At 37.6% G+C, this 20,033-nt stretch overlaps 1 protein-coding gene across 1 annotated transcript; it reads right to left on the bottom strand.

Annotated features, from left to right (window-relative positions):
• Window positions 1-343: 343 nt before the first annotated feature.
• HELLS (helicase, lymphoid-specific) lies at window positions 344-18,857 on the bottom strand. The gene is made up of 17 exons (XM_010072550.1): window positions 18,837-18,857; window positions 18,160-18,201; window positions 17,131-17,355; window positions 15,499-15,681; window positions 15,087-15,230; window positions 14,307-14,503; window positions 13,524-13,620; window positions 12,416-12,577; window positions 11,754-11,896; window positions 10,024-10,162; window positions 8,538-8,621; window positions 8,334-8,453; window positions 6,442-6,558; window positions 5,366-5,525; window positions 2,142-2,238; window positions 1,849-1,925; window positions 344-611 (listed from the first exon to the last, which is right to left on the bottom strand). Exons 1-17 carry the CDS (start codon window positions 18,855-18,857, stop codon window positions 514-516), a joined length of 2,106 nt encoding a protein of 701 aa, XP_010070852.1. The 3' UTR covers window positions 344-513.
• Between the last annotated feature and the right edge of the window lie 1,176 nt (window positions 18,858-20,033).

The following is a 20,033-nucleotide window of genomic DNA, read 5'->3' as shown; positions in this document are numbered from 1 at the left end:
GTAGGCAAGGAGTGAATTAATGGACACAACAGAAGCCTTGCTTATTTAAAAAGCTATGCCAAAAACCCTACACTTTTGGGACAACCAGGTATCTATTTAATCAAAATAATTTGCAGAAAAGAAGCTACACAAGTGGCTGTAACAAAGGGACATGTTATCTCCATTCCAAATAAAACCATAAGGGACACCAAATTAAAAAAAAAAGTGTTTTAGGACTTCCACGGGAAGATTTGTTACACAAATTTGCCAGTTTTTACCACTGATCACAAGAGCTAACTGCAAATGTGAAACACACTCATTTTCTTAATTCTTTATGAAAGCCTAGCAAAGCTACAACATGAAACTATCAACTGCTACTGTAGAACATGTTAAGATTTATTGAAAGAGCATGAGGGATTTGAACAAGGCCTTAAAAAAGTCAGCATAAAGGAACAGTATGTGTAAGTGACATCACTCGGAGTTCTGATGTCAGTCATATGTTTGTCCTGTATGACTACAGGCTGCATTTACACATTAAAACGCACATTCTGCATTGGAATCTGATGATTCTTCTAAGACCTTGAAGACACGCATTTTTTCCTTTTTCATTTTTTCAGAGGTCTTCATTTGATCTAGGATTAAAACAGAACAAAGATCAACAATAACAGGTGAAGTGTCTGCAACCTTACTACTGCAGACAGAAAAAAAAAATTGCAACACCTCTGGCTAAATCTGAATGGAGAGAAGCAGTTTTAAAATCTGCCTGAACTAGTCTCATTTTCCTGAGAAGAAACCAGAATGCAGTAAATTGATTTAGTGAAGTTACTAGGAGAAACACAAAGTTACAGCTCTGCTAAACAATATTATTTTCCAAAGTACAAAGACCTACACGTTGTTTTCCTAGCACTTGCAAATCAGTGTGTTGCCCTTCCAGTGAATATAAAGCTAATGAAAAAGTATGGTCTTTATACAAAATTGAATAATTATGGCTTACGGAGGCGGGAGGTGGCATTTCAGTTTCTAAAGCATTAACTGCAGTTATCTGTACTAAATATTTAGCACATAATGCTAGACTAATATTTTTGTATAAACATTTTTTGACAATTTTAATACACTAATTCTGCTTAGTATAGCCAAGGAAAAAAAAGCAACCATTATAAATATGATGCATGCCAATAACACAAAATAAATGTGACCTTCCCTAATTTGAAAGGAGAAGTCACATTGCTTCACAACCTGAACTTGTAAAGATAGAGATAGACCATATTATCAGTGCATGAACAATCGTTTTCTGTATTAGCAGTCAGTTAACTGGAATAAGAAGTTTTATAAAACAATTTCTTCAGCTAATCTAGGAAAAAAATTAAGTATAGCAACAGTTCTCCTAAGGCAAAGTTATTTTACTCAAACTATACATACCATACTTATTTAAGGCTAGCTATCATTTTTACTTCTAAATTCTGTAATTACTGGTTTTTTTCTGTATGCTTCCTAAAGATGCTGAAGGAAACAAAGCATACTAAACCTACTGTTTAGACAAATTGGATAAGAATTTTTTCCTTTCTCAGAAAAGTTAAGGTGTTTTTTTTTTGAATAATATCTTGGTCCAATCAAGCACTAGAATTTGCATCTCTCAAAAATATTTCTTAAAAAAATATCTGATCCACTGACAAGCCATGGTAACTCTGAACAGCTCAATTTTTTTTCCCAAACATATGTTTAAGACTATATTTTGAATTACGGTTGTCTCTAAGTGTACAACACAGCTGTAGGGAAGTGAAGCTATGGCAGCTTTCTAGATATATAGACTCTTATAAAATATGAATTTACTGATAAACAGAAAAAACACACATGAAAACTCTGACTTACCAATAAGATCACTTCTATCCAAGAGTAACTCTAGATCTTCATCACTGATTACTTTTTCTTTAGATCCTTTAATTTCCCTGTTGAGGAAGAAATAATCTCTCTTAATACAGATAAAAGCATGTTACAGTTAGTATTGTGTAGAAGTCAGTTTGCCCACACAGCAGAATCCCTAGGACATTCTTTCCACTATGAAAATCCACATACCACTTCATAAGACAAAAGGGCTATTGACAGCTGCTTACAAGCTGCGAGTTACAAACTCACAGACCAAGGAAAATATTAAATCTGCATACCTCTCATAGTCTCTGGATTTCAGTAATTCCATTAATTCCTGAAGGTCCAGGCAGCTCTTGGACTGTGCTAGACCAGATTTGCCACCTTTAAACTGATCTGTAGAAAGGAGAAGTTTTAAGAAAGTACACAGAGACAGGAACAAATTCTGTAAAGTGTTAAATCAATATCAAACATGTTACTGATATAAAACATATCAAACAAATTACTCTTTCACATCCAAACTAATGCTATGTTTGTTTTACCCCTCAGGTAAACACACCTTACACTAATAGCCTAACTGGGGAAAAGAGTCAGAGGTACACACATTTACATGCAGGCCTTTCACCATCTAGCTGTGGTATGCAGAAGAACTGATTGAAACACCAATTCAACATGCACACACGGAGTGGAAAATCCGTTAGTTCTACTTACAGTAAAAACATTGCAAATAAAGTTAGATGGTGGATGCAGAAGTTTGTTCCCTTTGTATTGTGAGCTGGTTGAAACAAAGCAAGCAGTATTAACCACAAGATAGGAAATACGTGAAAGATGTGGTTTGCAGAGACAAATCCCTCAGTTTAATGGACTAGACAGATATGACAAAACATCTGACAGTGTGGTTTCTTGAAGAGACTATGCTAACACCTATCTACATAAAAATCTGGATGTCAGCCCAAATATGAAAAAAATTATACAAGATTATTACTTAACTAAAGCTGAGCATGGATGAAATCAAGCTCAGTCTTGCGCATTTCAAGGAGACAGGCAAGGTTAACTTTCTGTGCCAAGATTCCTCAGTTTTTATCAACACATGTACCCGTTTTATTAATGAGTCTTCATCGATCCCTTTTAACACATTCACTGCTGTTTTTTCCTATATCTTGATTTCAGAAGTCTTTCCCACACATTTTCCCACCTCCCTCCAAGGACTGACTGTATCTCTGTAAGGTGCAAATCAGATGCAAGTTCCAGAGGGTTTTGAGCTATAGGATTCTCTCCCCTATTAACATCTCCTGATGTGACACACAGGATCCAGGTCCTGTCATGCATTATTAGTGATGAAGCCTCTTCCTTTTAGTTTTCAGAGTTTCACAAACTATATAGCATTGAATTAGTGCTGTATAGGTCTTGCATTGCAATAATAGTGACAAAGAGAAAAATATAGGAGACCCTATCAAGCACTTAACACCTTAATGAAAAGTTCATGTCCATCATTTTCTCTTAGTCTGACATCTACTAATATAACTAAAATCCTGTTTCTCAGCAGGTTTCCTAAGCAACTTCAATAAAACAGATGCACAAGATAGAAGGAATAACCTGGTGCTGAGGCCAAAAAAGCATTCTGTTTTGCAACAAACTCCAGTTCTTAAGCTCCAGTACTTGTACTGTACACACGCTACACAGTTAGACACCACAGAAAGGCCTGACTTAAGTAAGCTTTGTGATATCCCATCCTCATTCACTCCTCCAAAATTCCAATGCTCTTTCAGATATTCAAAATTATAGGATCCATTACATCATCTTTACAATTACACAGTGGATCCAGGGGTTCCTGGAGCAGACACTCCTACCTAAGCTGCAGGATTTAGATATTCACCAATAGTTACTGAGATAAATAGCCAACTTGTTGCAAAGCTGAGCGTGTACTGAACTTGACACTTAGCTTCCTTCCAGTACAACCAGTCCCAGTTCCCAGTTAGTATATGGTAGTCTCTACCTTTAAGAGCCCATTCTGTTTTGTGTGCTCATCTTGCCACTTGGGTTTTTATTTTTAGGTTGGGCCATAATCGAGTAATTAACAAAAAAATTTTTCTTAAATTGGTCACTAACATGCCTACAAAGAGTCAGAGAGCAGTCCTGGCAGTCACACCAAGACAGCAGTGGCAAACAGATCAAAGAAAACAGCTAAAGCTAGGATAAAGGAAGCATCAACAAAGATTAGCTAAGAGGCAAACCGCAGCTTAGACTTGACAAGCAGTACACTGTGCAGTAGGCAGTTACAGATGTGGCCTTTCTGCCCCTTTATGCCCTCATGAAAAGGCTTCCACTCCCCCCCTTAATACACTATGAGAAGTTCTTAACCTTCTTTAAAGTTTAATATAAGGCTAATTATTGTCAGCAGCCCATACTAAGTTACAAGAATCATATTTTTCAAGTGAGCTTAGTGTTTGGAAAATGCTATAGGAAGCTACTGTCCAAATATCACAAACAGAATAAGCTACAGAAGCAAAGCAGGATTCCTATAGAACCCAAATAAGAAAAATTTACCACCAAAGACACACTTCAACCCAATCACTTTCTAAACATGACTGAGTATGACCAGCTATATAATCAAGAACACAACAAGAATCACCATTGTTCTACACATAAAATCAAGGACTATTGTTCTGTTCAGCACGGGTTAATTGTTCAAAGAGCACTATTCTACTGCTGTTATACTGTTCTTAAATTCAGGACAGATGCAAACAGGATATTAAAATTGTTTTACAGTGATTTTACAGCTCTAGGATTTGCAATCTCAACGAAGTTTAGGAGGAACGCCCCAGAAACCAACTTTCTATTTTAACAATTTTAACATGAACACCCCCTACTCAAGCAAATTTGCTTGTGCAACTGGAAAAATCTATCACTAAACTTCACATCATGAAACACTGCTCTAGTGTTGATATCATTAGGTACACATTTGCTCCAAATGAAGAATTGTTATAAATTCAAACTGCAAGCAGTAAGAATTTTTTAAATCTGCTTTTCTATTCATATGCTGGTTCATTTAATTTGATTTTAAAAAGATAATCAACTCAGATTTGTCATCTACTCCCAAGCATTTTCGATGTTAAAAGTCCAAAAACATTTGGGTCAAACAAACTGTCATTTTCCTGACAACAAGCTCAGAGCTCTACTCCCTTATTGCCTGGTTTTATCTTATTTCTTCCAGGTAGGCTCACTGTCCCATCACCCTGTTTTTTTTTTCCCCCCTTACCTATTACTAATAAAGGAGTAGTCATAACATGATGATTCCAGAAATACTGGAATTGTTTTTCTTTAATTTGCTGCAGAAGTTATCCACAATGTGCCGAAGATTGCATTTTGAAAAGTAATACTATATAGCCAATTGTTAGGAGGATGATGCTTTTTGTGCTTAAGAAAAAATACTAAGCAGTAACAAAACAGAGCAGTAAGAGTTCTCTTGCGATTTAAAGAAGCAACACATGCTTACAGGAAGTCATAAAAGAAAGATACTAACTTTTATGGATAATCAGCTTCTCCAGCTTCCTCTTGGCAGCAGCCCTCTCCACAATCTTCTGGTCAACAGTATTTGCTGTCACAAGACGATAAACAACCACTGGCTTTGTCTGGCCAATTCTGTGACACCTGTCTTGGGCCTGCAAGTCCGACTGGGGGTTCTGAGCAGATAAAGAAACAAGTTAGCTACACCATTAACCTTTTTTTAAGAGATGTACCATAGGCAGCATTTTCAATAGTGAGCTCAGAGTCAGAGCAGAAGCAATAAGCAGGGCAGCCATGGTATAACAGAACTCCTACATCTCTTGACTCTTAAACTCATCCATGACAAGCTCTGCTGCTGTAGCTAGTAACCCAAATAGCTCTGGCTGCTTCTGCACTATGTGCTGCAGTTTTCAACATATGGCCATGGTTTGTATCACAAATTTAGCTGAGGGTTAGTCGTGGCTTTTTTTTGTTGGAGGAAAAGAAAAGGGACTAAAAAAATTTTCAGCCATTTCTGAAGCTGCTTTAGCTCTCCTGAAGCTGAATAGTCATGCGAACAGCAGAACTGTCTATTAAAATAAAGTGAAGATGCAGAGGTCCTCAGTCATTTCCTTCCATACCTCCCTTTTTCTGAGCCTCCAGACTCACAGGAGCAGCAGAATCCTAACTATCTAAAACACGTGGCAAGTCAGAAGAGGAAATTCAGGGGGCTGGTACTAATATGGCAGCAGTTGGAAACAGGGAACCTGCAGAAGGTCCAGCTACATTCAAACTTAAATTGAAAGAAGGAAATGCATCTTCAACAGTAACAGAAAAAAATCCTCTTGCTTTTGGTCTGACTCAGGGGCAAACAGCTTAGTTTTGGAAACCAACTCTAATGTTGTATTCTATAAGATCGGAGTTTTCAAATGAGGCTGCATATTTCATATGTAACATGTTTGCATACACTACTTACTATTATCTTCATGTAGCACCTAATTAAATCTACAGAACTGGTCTATACCATTATGGGGTAGTAAATTATTATCAAAAGCAGCAACAGAGAAAGCATTTTACGACACATATCACTAGGTTAACAGTCTGTCAACATACCCAGTCACTATCGTATATGACAACAGTGTCTGCCGCAGTTAAGTTAATACCCAAGCCTCCAGCTCTTGTACTCACTAGGAACAGGAAGACTTCAGGGTCAGTATTAAATTTATGCATCTGGAAGAGAATTCATCTATTAAAAACAGCAGATGGATTAAACACAACACAGCTAATGTTTTATTTTGAGAGACCTGTGTTTAAAAGATGAACACATAAGATACAGCACACACTGTCAGAGGCCAAACTAAGGTTTTAAGAAACATTGCATGCATTTCTGACAGGACAAGCCAAGACCAAGAAATGAAGAAATTTTCTTTCCTTATTTGACAATTCCAGTCAACAAGTTGTCTAACACACAGACTTGAGATGATTATAGTGAGGTATGGTCTAAACCACATTCACCTCCACATAGCCTACCATCCAGTGATGAGTAATGTGAGCACAGTCTAAGCTGGCAGAGCCTAAAAAACGTATCTACTTCTTGACACAGGCAACAAACAAAAATGCCAACTTGGCTGTAACTTCCACCCACCCTGTGTATCTCCTCCTCTTACTTCAAAACTAACAGTAACTTTCTGGCCTTCTACTGTGCATCTAGCCTGCTTTCACTGCCAGATGTTTCCAAGTGGCAGCACAGCTCCTACCAGGTCTGCAATACCAGACAAAACCCAGTCTATGTGGTCTGACCACCCACATGCTGGTAGAAACTGGAAGTGTATAGTAATTTTCAGGTCTTTGATCACAGCAGAGAAAAAGAAACCATCACCCCACTGCCAGGTGGAAGCATCTACCCAAACTCTCCAAAAGGCCCATATCCTCTGGGATCTCCTGCACATCAGCACTTGTAGCACCAGTAGCAAGTCATGGAGCTAGGAAGAGCCTTGCTGAACTTTGACTGGTGACCTGGAGGACTCCTCTCATCCTGCACACATACCACATTGGTAGGCACACAATCAACTCCGAAAAATCCCCACAAGCCAGCAGTACAAAATTTTACCAACTTAATAAAAGTCATTATAGCTTGCTGACATTTAGCTAGTGAAACATTCCTGAGGATCAGTTCAAACAGTAGCAACCTAAGCATTTAGGAGTTTGGTCTTCCTCAGCCACACTCTAGCACAGAAAAAAATGGGGCAAAGGGAAGCACAATTTGAGCCAGATGATCTGTCATCTGCCGCTGTTTTTCCCTATCTTCATAAACACTAGTGCACACTTTGGAGACCAGATGGCAATTGCAGCACATCCCCTAGATACATCCCGTGTACTTCCTCCATGTATGCATTGCTCTTTTGCACTTTGCACCCCTGCACACCCTCAGAGTGGTGGTTTTCCAGAACCACGCTGCATGGCTGCTCTTCATGATAAATATATGCCTCAGTAGTAAGGCATTCTATGGTTATCTGAAACTGTTACAAGTATGCAGGAACAAAGGATTGCGCTGGAACAAATCCATGTGCAATTTCAGTCTGAAGTTACAGGTGTCCCACTAGGTACAAATCTCATTTCCTGGAAATCTACTTTATTTGGCATTAGACTTGCAGTACTCTCCTATAGATGCTGGCATCACATCCTGGATTCTAGGAAAGAATACGCGCAGGGCTAAAACTGAGATTAGTATTTGCCACAATCTTGATATATCACTTACTTCACATTTGGTCAAAGGAGTATGTGAACACCCATCATTTTAGCCATAACCCAATATATTGGTTAGTAACGCATTTCATTCCTTCAGCATTTCTGAGCTGCAGATATTAAAGCAGCAGCAAGGATATCAGTTTTCAACATAGATGTCTTTTGCCTATTAAAGGTTAAATGCAGTGCGAAATCATATTCCAGTGTCACAGGAACAAGCAGAATTTGCTAACAGGCTCAAAGCATGTACATCTACTTACATTTTCTTCTCTCTCTGAGTAGGACATAGAGCCATCCAATCGACTAAATTTGAAGTCTCTCAGATAGCAGTAATCCATCAAAATATCAAGCATCATAGTCATTTGGGAGAACAACAAGACCTACAAAACCAGAAGAATTCCTTAATACCATTTTTAGGTTGTAAGGAGACAACTACAGTTCCTCCCACAAAGAATTAGCTTTACCTTATGCCCTCTTTTTTTCAGTTCTGGAAGCATTCGGTCCAAGAGTAGAAACTTGCCTGAATTCTTCACTAGATCTTCATCAACCTTGGAACAGGGGAAAGAGGATCATATATTAGGAAGGAAGGATACCAAAGGTTTCCCTGACTCAGAAGCATCAACAGAAGCTGTCTGAAAGCTTCTCACAGAAACAAGCTCTTACCATCTGTTTAACTAAAAGCCCTAAGATTGGAAGCAACACTAATTTTAGCAAACTATATTGAATCAATTAAATCATTATGAAACTAAATCAAACCCCACCATTTCATATGCCCAAATAATTTAAAAAAGCCTAATTAGTTTTCACCCTGTTTCTGCAAGGACAAACCAGATTATTTTATTTTTTTCCACCTGGAAAAGTGCTGCTGTTTCTTTCCTAGCCTGTAACTAACGCACAAGGCTTCCACCTACTGGATACAAGGAAGCACTGCTGAACAAGCTTCTACACATCAGCGAAGTGACAAAAGTTCACAGAAGTTTTCACACTGCCACCTTAGACCCATCTTTTGCTCAGAAGAGTTTGTTAGATGAAACTCTTGTTATGGGCTATAAGCAGGGATACAGAAACTTCTCAGGTCTGAGCCATACTGCGGCCACCTTGATAATTCTTGATCCATCTTCCTGAGCAGGTGTTAGCTCCTGCAAGTGCTGTCAACTGTCAAACAGTCTGCATTTTCTACACATTAACTAATTTCCCCTCATCACCCAGACTGGGCTATCTGCTTTTTATGCACCAACTTTATATTGATAAATTTCAACAACTTGCTCCTGGAGTGCAGCTGAATCTGTTATCACTTGCTGAACAGGAAACATGACTACACATGCCCACAGACCTACACTTAGAACATCGAAGCAACTTCCAGTTTTTCAAGATTCTTTCCATTCAAATTACTTCATACTTTCCTATATTGCCAACTGCTTTGTGTAGATTAAACTATCAGCTGGCCTTTGTGATATAATTTGGAATTTTTCCCTTTTGAGGAAGAGAAAGGATTATGTTGTACTTAGTTCAGCCCTTCAACACCTCACACTTACAAAGTTACCACCACACCTCCTTCAGTGTGTACAATTTATGTCACAAACAGTTCATCAAGATTGTTTTGAAAATTAACCTTTGTGAGAAGAGCTTAAGGCAGATACTAAAACATCTCGAGTCATCGGAACTCTGCTACTGTTCAAATTCAATAACCTTGCTCCCAGCAGATAAGCGCTACCATCATGAAGAATCCTATGGCACCACTACGCACAGGCTAAATGGGCAGAGGCTGAACTGGTCTCTGCAACTGCTGCGCAGGAAGCTTCAAGTAATGATTCAGTACACTGCTGGAATTCAGTGGGGAAGCATATGCCAAATACATTGAAAAGGTGATTCTTTACTGCTGTCACCTCATAGTCTATTGCTTTTTAATGCCTGGCATAATTTTTGTCATAATCCTTTTACAATATGTACCTTGAATTGTTGTGTAGCAGGGTCCAATGGATATTCAATAAGATAGGGGTGATTACAACACTTCCTCAGTAACATCATAATATTCTGCAGTTTAAGGTTCACCTCAGAATCCATGGGAATGCTCACTTCTACCACTGGCCTTGAAAAGATACATCATCTTATTAGAACAGTAAGTGTCACCTTATTATGCTACAGACATAGAAGAGAAAAAAATAATTCAAAAAACCAAAATCAGCAATGGATTCACATGCTGTGTCAAACATCCTCAAAATCCCTCATAGTTAGTAAAGCTATTACCAGAAGAAACTTTTTAGGTGCCACACTTGGCACTTGAAGGCACAAGGTCATTATTGGTTTAAAATACAAAAGGGCAATCAGTAGTAAACAGAAACAGAAAAAACAACTTGTGCAAGTCATCCCTCAGAAAAGGGAACAGAAGCAAGCTCTCTCTAAAACAAATGGTCAGATCTCCTGTGGAACAATACATAAGCTATTCCAAAATCAGTTCTCTGCCCATCCCATTTCTGCCACACATACACATTGCAGGATTCACAACGAATACAGCTATTTAGCTCTTCCACATCTAAGTTCCGTCTCCAACATAAGGTATCCATGTATACCATAAAACTAATAGAAACATCAATTTAAGTGTGTGTTCTTGCAAAGTATACTGGACTACAATAAAAATCTAACAAAATAAATACACTTCAACCCTGAAGATTAACCTCATTTTCCTTATGCCCAAGGGACTTCCAACCAATTTAGAGCCACAGACAGACCTTGCCAAAAACCCTGGAATGAACATGATTCTTCAGCTCCCTCAGTCCTGGATCTCAACTCTGATCTTAGTCACCAGAAACTGACCAATATTTGTCACCAAAATAGTAATAACCATGCTGGCTGTTTAGGTTTTAGGCCTCTGCCTAAGCTTACATATTTTACTAAATTTAGCAAGGAAACTATTCCTCCCTTTTCTCCAGTCTTGAGCCCAAACTTTGCTTCAACTATTCTGCAAAAACCTAGGACCTAACTGTATTTAGCACACCAGCATTATCCCTTGAGCTAATGAAAGATATCCCTGTGAATGTAAATCAGACACTGGAGACAAAAGGCTACCTGAATCTTGCAAACCCTGCAAAACCTAGCAATGAGCCAAGCTCTTCACCTCTTCGTCCTCATTGCTAGCTGTAGCCAGGACCTAAGCTATTACAATGAAATTTCCACTATCAAATAACTAAGATGAAGCAGTTCTTCCCTGCCTGACACCCAAACCATCTAAGACCTTGAAGCTTTGGTGAAACCACAGTTCTTCACTACCAAAACGTTTTAACAGCCCAAAGGAATTACATTTCACACCAACACATTTTAGCTCTTCATGGATTATCAAAAGCACTCTCATCACTACACCTACCTAAGACTGTGACTAATGAAAACAGGAATTCAAAAAGCAATTTTACTGCTAGATCCCGCAAAGGCCACAGGACTAAGAGTAAATGTCTTGTAGTTAACTATAACTCTAATGAGTCAGTGAGTGATGGTACAACCTAATCATTGCCATCACTGCCCAGCAAATATTAGGTAAAAGCAAGGAAACAAGTCATAAAGCTACAAGGATAGTGAATTACAAAATGCCATTCTTCTTGATCAATTTGAATAAGCAAAGCTCTGGAAGCAAACTAAGAGTGAGATATTCAGTATAATTTTAAAAAAGAATCTTTCAGGGCAAGCACCTCTCTTTTTCTACTTCCTCTTGCATTTTGCTGATCAATTTTTCCAAGTCATCAGGTGAACCATTATGTTCTTCACAATAATCAACCACTTTTCGACTACGGCGTTTTGGTCGGCCTGTGGGACTCAACTCAACTACTTCTTCCTGTGGGAAGTGATAAGATTACCATCAACAGCAGATAGCTTCAGATTCAATGGCCTATGCTGACCCAAGAATTCTCAATAGTGAAAAGAGGTCTCAGTGATATGCATCATGCAATACTTAAGACTCAGCAGCTGTAAGTTTTGCTAAGCAGAAAACACAGCCCACATTTTAAAGGTCTGTAATTGAGATTTTGAAAGCTTCTGCTTGATTTTTAAAAGCTGCATTAGTACCTTGCTGATTTTACAGCAGAAACTGTCAACTCTATGAAAACTGTCTTCTATTCCCCTAAGGCACAAGTAATCAAGAAAATATTTACACTCATATTGTTCTATGCCCACTGAGGCCACTCACAGTAACTGCCACTGAAATAGATAACAGAAGAACCAGACTAAAAACTTCAGCAAAAAGTGGATTTAGTTACAATGATGTTCTGGTTTTGGCAATGAAGCAATACCAATGTGTTTTTGCCTACAAACCATTAATAGCAGGCACATTTCTAACATCTGTATCAGTAGATACCTCATTATTTCCAAGCAGTTTCCTAATGGTGCGATTTACAATGGCAGTATAGAAAGTTTCTTGCTTCTTTGCCAGCGGTGCATATACCACAACTTCTCGTTTAGGAGGAACCTCAAGAGCAACATCGGATTTCAGTCTTCTCAGTAAGAAAGGTGTCAGAATCTGCAGTGTTGAGCAGATGTGTTAAATTACTCAAAGCTCTCAACATGGCTAGTTAAAAAACAAAACAAAACACAACAACCCAACAACAACTCCCAAATGGATCTACCAATATAATGCTATTTTGACAATTTAAAGCAAGGGAGGTAATTTGCAGAGTTCCATATTTAATTTTTTTAATATGGGTGCCTACTCCAAAATTTTTATGCACATGCTGGTAATTCACGTGTTCAAACACCACATCCATTGACATTTGAAAAATCTGGAGTGCTTACTAAGTGTGCAGTAGTAACTACAGTACAGACCTTTCAAATAATTTTCATAAACTGAAAGTAATTTTATTATGAAACAGCTCAGTTTGTTATATTTCTTAAAACAATTTATTCCAGGAAAGCCTCAAACCTTTAACTGAAATAAACAATAAATTGTCATTGATGATTATATCTAGAAGATACAATTTAGATCTCTCACCATCAGCTTATGATGGTAAAATCATAGTCCTGTAAGCATTTACTTCCACACATGCCCTTTAAAAGAAAGCTTTGAGTGTTAGTTTTGAAGTTTTGAAGACAGGCACATTATACAACTGGTTTGTCAAAAAAGTATTCTGTTCAACACCTAGAAGTTATATAAATTCGCTCAAAGTTATCTTTCAACAAAATAAATATACCAATTAAATATTTTGGCATCAGAAGCAAGTAACTGCAATTAAGTTTGATTAAACACAAATCAGTTCCAAGAATAAAAACAAGTCATTAACAAAGAGGTATATTGTTCTGTTTAGCATTTATAAGTGCTGTAAAGATTTGGAAAAACCCTACAAGTCTAAGGAAGTCCAGAGGTGCCACAATAAAAGCCTCTGGCCCAGAATTCAGCCCCACAAACAAGATTCTGAAACTTCATAATAATGGTCATTGTTAGAAATAAACCACAAAGAATAATTGAAAACCTGATGCAGCATATGCAAGATGTTTTGCTCCCTTTCTTTAGCAATAATATCTTCAGCCGTTCCTGTAATGCTGGTAATATCAAACCAGGATTCAAAGCTATAAAAACAAAGGAAAAAAAAGGAATAGCTTACTTCATAGCTACTGTTCTTCATTATTTAAGTATACTATTCTTATCTTGCCATTTAAGAAAAACAAAGCACTAATATCCGTCACGAACAGAGGGTGAACACGAGGTATTTCTGAAATATACTTGTCAATTCAGATGCTTTAAATTTAAGTGATTGGTAAAAATACTTGTATTAGGTGGAATATTCACTATGTTCTATTATGTTCAATCTAGTCTATATCTTTTTCCAAAATGAGTCTAAAGACTGTTTTGGCAACGTTTTTCCACCTGACCCCCTACTGCTTCAGGAAATGATCCATCTTCCATGGGTCCCATGTCTGTCAGCCTCACACAGCTTTCTCCAGCACCTTAGAAAATTTCAAGAAGCACCAGGCTCTTATGATTAGACAAACACATCTCCCTCCCCAAATGCTCATGTCTTAGCTCTGAGTTGAGCTTCCACTATCCATAGAGCTTACAATTACTTCCTTTCTTTCTGAAACAACTAAGTGTAAAGGCAAGACACATTTCAAAGCCTTTACCACCAAATAACCATAGGAAATTACAACCATACCATAAAACAGCTCTCACATTCTGACAAGTTTAATAATTAAAGTCAAAATAATGCCCAAACAGAACAAAGGGGAATAGTTTTCACCATCAGACTGTAACTTACCTTTTCAAATCATCAAACACATCTGGCAACAGGAAGTTAAGCAATGACCAAAGCTCTGACAAGTTGTTTTGCAGGGGAGTACCCGTCAACAGGAGTTTATTGTCTGCATTAAATCGTTTCAATTCTCTGATAAGCCGGCAGTTCATATTTTTAATTCTGTGACCTTCATCTACTATCAGGTATTTCCAGAAGCAGTGCTACAAAAAGAATGGATATTTCAGTAAATCTTAGCTTTTCTTCATCAAAACATGTGTCAGATGAGATAAGCAGCACCGATAAGACCATCTGATACTGGCCATTACAAAGATTAATTTCCTGTTGTTTCTCACTTTGCCAGACTAGAAGAGCTGAGTACAAACAGTTAATGCCATACATCTGCTTCATGGTGACTGCATTTAGAAAGCTTAGGTGATTACAATAATACTTCTTCTACAAGAAACTCATCTCACTGAAACAACCATTCTGATGTTAACCATGATATTTATACCTTAAGTACAGCTTTTACTCCAAGACACCCTCACCATCACCTACAGAGAGGTAAAAAGAGCAGTTATGCTCTAACTATCCGCTTACTTCACTTTGTGGGTAGTGTTCTGTTTGGAGAATTTCTTAAGCATAAAATTCCAGAAATTCTGCTACCACAGAAACAGAAGTGAATGCCAATATAAATGCTGCAGTATGACACTTGTAGAGACAGCATGTGGGATTTTTTTACTGTATTCAAAAGCATTGCTATTAGTGAGGAGGCATTCCACCCATCTTTCAGGAGAACCTAGATACCTGCAGGGCATTTCTGTCTCGCATTGCTATTTCAAAAGAAGTAATGACCACAGGATAGATTTGCAGTGATCCTTGTCGCCTGTGGATTTTATGTACCAGTTTACGACGGTCCTGCTGAGCTCCATGATAGAGCATTAGTGGAATCTGGAAAAAAAAAAAAAGGAGATTTAGAAGTCAGGTGAACTAAACTCATTTAAACCTATACAGAAGATAGTAGAGATAATTAGCTCTGTTACAAAAAGGCTGTAAATACATAGCAAGTCATGGCAAAGTGTGTGGTAACCACATAAAAAACTACAATTGAGCTAGTGTTCTATACAGAGAAAGTTCCAAGGCAAAGAATTAGAATAATGATTAAATAATTTGTTCTTTTAAACCTAAGGAAAAAAAATTAAATATTATTTTACTTTACCTCTGGAGTAAACTTCTTGAATTCAGACATCCAGTTTGGAAGAGTAGATAAAGGACCACATACTAAGAACGGACCTGGGACCCCTCGCTCCACCATCATGGCTATTGTTGCAATACACTGGATCGTCTTCCCCAACCCCATTTCATCAGCTAAAATGCCATTTATACCGTTTTCCCAAAGCATCTGCATACGCAGAAAAAGAAACGTAAACGCAAAACAACCAGCACGCCTTAAGAACAACATATATCTTTAGGAATGTAACACCTGTAGGAAGTCTTCACTAGGCACACTTTATATTAGATGAGCAAGATATCTCCATTATGAAAATAAATACAAGCACCTCGTAAACCCCACACATTCATATGAAGGTGTATTTGCTCCTAGCCAATTAAGAGCCTGACTAGGACGCAAAAACCAGAATAGTATCAAAGGAAAATATGTAAATTAGCATTATATCAAAAAGTATTTCAGATGTAAGTACAGATTGCACTACCCAAATCTTTACTCATCCCAGCTCACTTAGCTCCTCCTTCTAAAACACTGTTATTGTGCTCATGTTTCAGTTTTATCTGTTCAAGTAACTTCTACAAGCACAGCTACTTCACCACAGGAAAAAGGTGCAAATCCTGACCAACACAGCCAGCTGCTTCAGCAAAAGCTCTTTGTGCAGACACTGCCTATTCTGACAAGTGACAGAGCAACCTCTGACTTTAGACACAGAAGTGTTCTTTGGCTACTCTACTATTCATAAAGATTAATAAAAAAGGCTATTGTAACTGAGGGCCCAAAGAAACTATTTTTCCCCCTCCCAGAACAGGCCTGTCTTCCCTGTGCACTTCCCAGTGACAGAACAGAGTGAGTGAGTTTAGTGGCACTCATTTCTGAGATTAGCCTAAGCCTGTTAAAACAAGGTACATATGCTTGTGTGGAAGAAAAAAAGAAAGAAAAAACCTAAGGGAAATATGAAATCAGTAGCAGAATGAAAAATAGTTCTGTCTGGCTCTGATAATTAAAAAGTAAGGCTGTTCTCATTTGGCTTGCAGACAAAACCAGATCTAAGTTACATAGGTATGTGGGCAATTTTTATGGCAAGTTTCTTTAGTCTTTAATTTCAAAGGCTAAAGACAAAACATTTTTAAAATATTGTGTTAATACTGCTAGTTAGATTCCAAGATGCAGAGAACAGAAGATTCAGCTGTGTCATGACGGCAAGGTAGTGGGTTTTTAAACACCTATGGTCTAGGTATTCAAGCCCTTGAGAGAGAAAAATAGTAAGACTGCCCCTTAGTACTATGCATTGTCCTTCTGCTTCCACAAAGTATTTGTGCAGAGAGGCTGAAAAGAGACAAGTTGAACAAGAAAATAGATGAAGAAAGGGAAGATAAGAACACCAACCAGAAAGTCTAAAGAAACGTTTACAAACACAGATATACTCCCCACACTGAAACACCGCATCTGCTGCCTGACAATTTTTTCGTAACACCAGATTCTTGTATCAAGAGAAACCATAAAGAACTCTCTTCTTCACCTTCCCTGTACCAACTATGATCAAAGACTTCTAGTGTCTCTTCCCCTCCATTTCTCTGTTTCCAGTCAGCAACAGATTCAATTTCATCAACAATTGCTCCATACCCTTAGCCACTCCATGCCTTCCACTTGGTACCACCTCATTACACCTCCAGTAAAAATCTTTGGCTGCTGAAAAGGCACTGGTTGTCCATCAAACTTCCGTACTGGATCAAGGAATTGCTTGGCACTGTGCCGTACAGCTTGACACAATCTATCCTTAATTATGCTATTTGAGTCTCCACTTTTCTGCAGGTCTTCTGGACACAGGTTGTCAGAAGAGCTTTCATCCTATAAAGGAAAGTTAAGGAAGATGTGACAAGCGAATGCAAATCTAAGCCCAGCTAAAACATGCTTTTGCCCAATTTACACCAGTCTTAACGTGCAGTGAAGTAAGCCAGCCCCTGACACAAAGACTTATTTTGAGTAACTGTCAACTCAAGAGTAGAATTTACTTTTAGAATTAATATTACTACATAGGTAGATCTCAATGTGCAAAATTTCAATGCTTTATATGCATTCTTTCTCTTGCAGAATTGAAGAGCAGTGATAGCTACTGAAGCAATAGGGCTTATAATTTTCTATCCATAAAAGCAAGCAGACTTAAAGCTTTCCTCACAGCTGCTGGCATTTAATGTAGCTATTTCCCTTCTGTAAGCACATTCTAGAGAACACTGGAAATAAATTCATACTGTCCATGTAGCTTTTAAACTACAGCAAAAGAGTCAATGCCTGTTATCTCCACGCTTGAATGCTTAAAAATGACTGTCTTGAGGTCTTATACACCAGCACAGATATTTCTTACTAAATTCCTCCTTGCTTTATTTTTGAAACTACTGGCCTTCTATGAAGTATAAATATGTTCAAATTCAGTCTTAAAAAGATTAATTAGACTTTTGACCTCGAATTTACAAAAATAAGTATTGAAATGCATTCACTTACACTAAGTTTTTTAAACTTCTAATTCAGGACTTCAACATCTAGCAGAGAAATGTTTATTTACAGGAAAAGTTAAAATATATGCTATGAAGTATAAAAACCCTCCCTCCCTTCGGGCTTAACACACTTTAATTGCAATAACATGTGCCAACATACCTGATTTTCCACTTTCCTTTTTTTTGCCACCGATAATATTTCCTGAAAACAAAGGAAAAGCTACGCTTACACACTTTTCACCTTAAAGGCTACTACAAACTGTATTTCATGAGATCCTTTAATTGAAGAATCTGGACATACTTTAAAAAGCTTTCTATACAACATCATTAATCATACAAGTGACTTTAAACAAGGCCACAAACCAGAGAACACATTCCAGTTACAAAGGGTAACTGAAAATTCAACTGACAATGTAGTCTTTTCACAGCTTGCCTCCCCCAAAGACTTTAAAAGAAAAAAAAAAAAAGAGAGCATCTGAATTCTACAGGTCTGACAACACTGCTTGCTCACAGATCTTCGTTGGAAGACAGTGTTACATTACTGAGAGACTACTGTTGGCTGCTGATTGATAATCTCTGATGGCAATCTACAAGAATGTATTGCTCACATAGTGATTGTCTCACTAGTTAAAATTTGTGCCACAAAAACCCAGACAAGCCTATTTATAGTTATGTCCTACCTCTTTGGACATAACTTCTGAGATGTTGTATGTCCCATCTTCTCTCCCTCTCTTCCTTTTTGCACCTATAGAATAACATTTGAGTTTATATAACACACCAAACATTAAGGAAACTAAAAACAACAGTACTGACAAAAGGCAAAGCCTAAGATGTTACCTGATTTCTCCTCTTTGCCATCAACTGGATTTTGACCCTAGAAAATAAACACAGGAAGAGGTTCATCATCTTATTCACCTCTAACTACCGTGACACAGATAAAGACGTAATCAGCCTCAAATCATTGCCTTTGAAGGCTTCTTGAAACACTTTTTTATTATTAAGCAGTTTTTAAAAATACAGTAAAAAAACCTGCTTATCTTTTGTTACTTATTCAGCATTTTGGCAGAATAAACAATCAACGCTAAAACAAAAATCCTCAAGACAAATTTAAACCATTTTCTTTAGTATAAATTAGTCAGAAACATCTCCTTAAGATGACTGTCATGGTATGCAACTCTTAAGCACTTTTAAACAATCTTATCATGGTTAAAATAAATACAGTATGCTAGACAGATCCTGCAAGTCAAATACTGGCTAATCTAACTTACTCAGTTTACCTACTTTGATAAAAATTGACATCATAATTTGTCAGACTTTTATTCAGTAAGTTGCATAAAACAACTAGTTAGTCTTACCTTGGCAGATTTTAACATCATCTCTCTCTTTTTCTCTAACTTCTCTTTCCTCCTCTGTTCCTAAAAAAAAAAACCCCACACGTTCCTTATAATTCAGTAGCACCCACTAGAGAACTATCCATTATAGAAGCAAAAACAGGCATAGATTACATTGGGAATGCAGAGTTCTGTGTACTTTACAGACTGTTTTTGCAATCTCACTAAAAGCCTCTATTCTTACATAGTTTAAAACGATAAAGCAAAACTTGGACAAGAAAGCACAGCTGCTCTGAAGTGCTTCTCAGTGAATAAACACTTAAAACACAGTAAAGACTCCAACAAAAATATTCCCAATTGCAAACTCAAGATCACATCTGTTGCAATAAGTTTTTCATGTATGCAGCTCCCCTTTAACTTCTACATTATTACCACCTCAGTTCACTGCAGAACAGAAAGCCATCTAAGTAGCCTGTAACGCCTTTAAGGAATAAGTGCTTTCATGTCTTGAACACTTTTAAGATTCTAATTCCATCCACTATTTCTACTTGCTGAAAGCAAACAGTATTTATCAGACAGAGCAAGAGTATAGAAACATGCACTTTATCGATGCAGTAACCATGCATTTGATCTGACAGTTAAACTAGAAAAGCATTTCAGAAAGGAGGTTCACGCAGTCTGTGTTGCTTTTCTGAGAATGTTG

This window comes from Pterocles gutturalis, unplaced genomic scaffold (assembly GCF_000699245.1).
Source record: "Pterocles gutturalis isolate BGI_N339 unplaced genomic scaffold, ASM69924v1 scaffold16857, whole genome shotgun sequence".
Classification (NCBI taxonomy): Eukaryota; Metazoa; Chordata; class Aves; order Pterocliformes; family Pteroclidae; genus Pterocles; species Pterocles gutturalis.
The sequence above is the reverse complement of the archived record's forward strand: the minus strand, read 5'-3'. Positions and strand labels throughout refer to the sequence as shown.

What these genes read in the sequence shown, in the direction of transcription:
- HELLS (XM_010072550.1), bottom strand. Translation starts at nt 18,857, where the DNA reads ATGGCAAAGAGGAGAAATCAG. An exon ending in TCAAGAAGTTTACTCCAGAG is followed by an intron (nt 15,231 to 15,498) that starts GTAAAGTAAAAT and finishes TTTTTTTTCCAG; the next exon opens with ATTCCACTAATGCTCTATCA. An exon ending in AACTGCTTGGAAATAATGAG is followed by an intron (nt 11,897 to 12,415) that starts GTATCTACTGAT and finishes CACTTCCCACAG; the next exon opens with GAAGAAGTAGTTGAGTTGAG.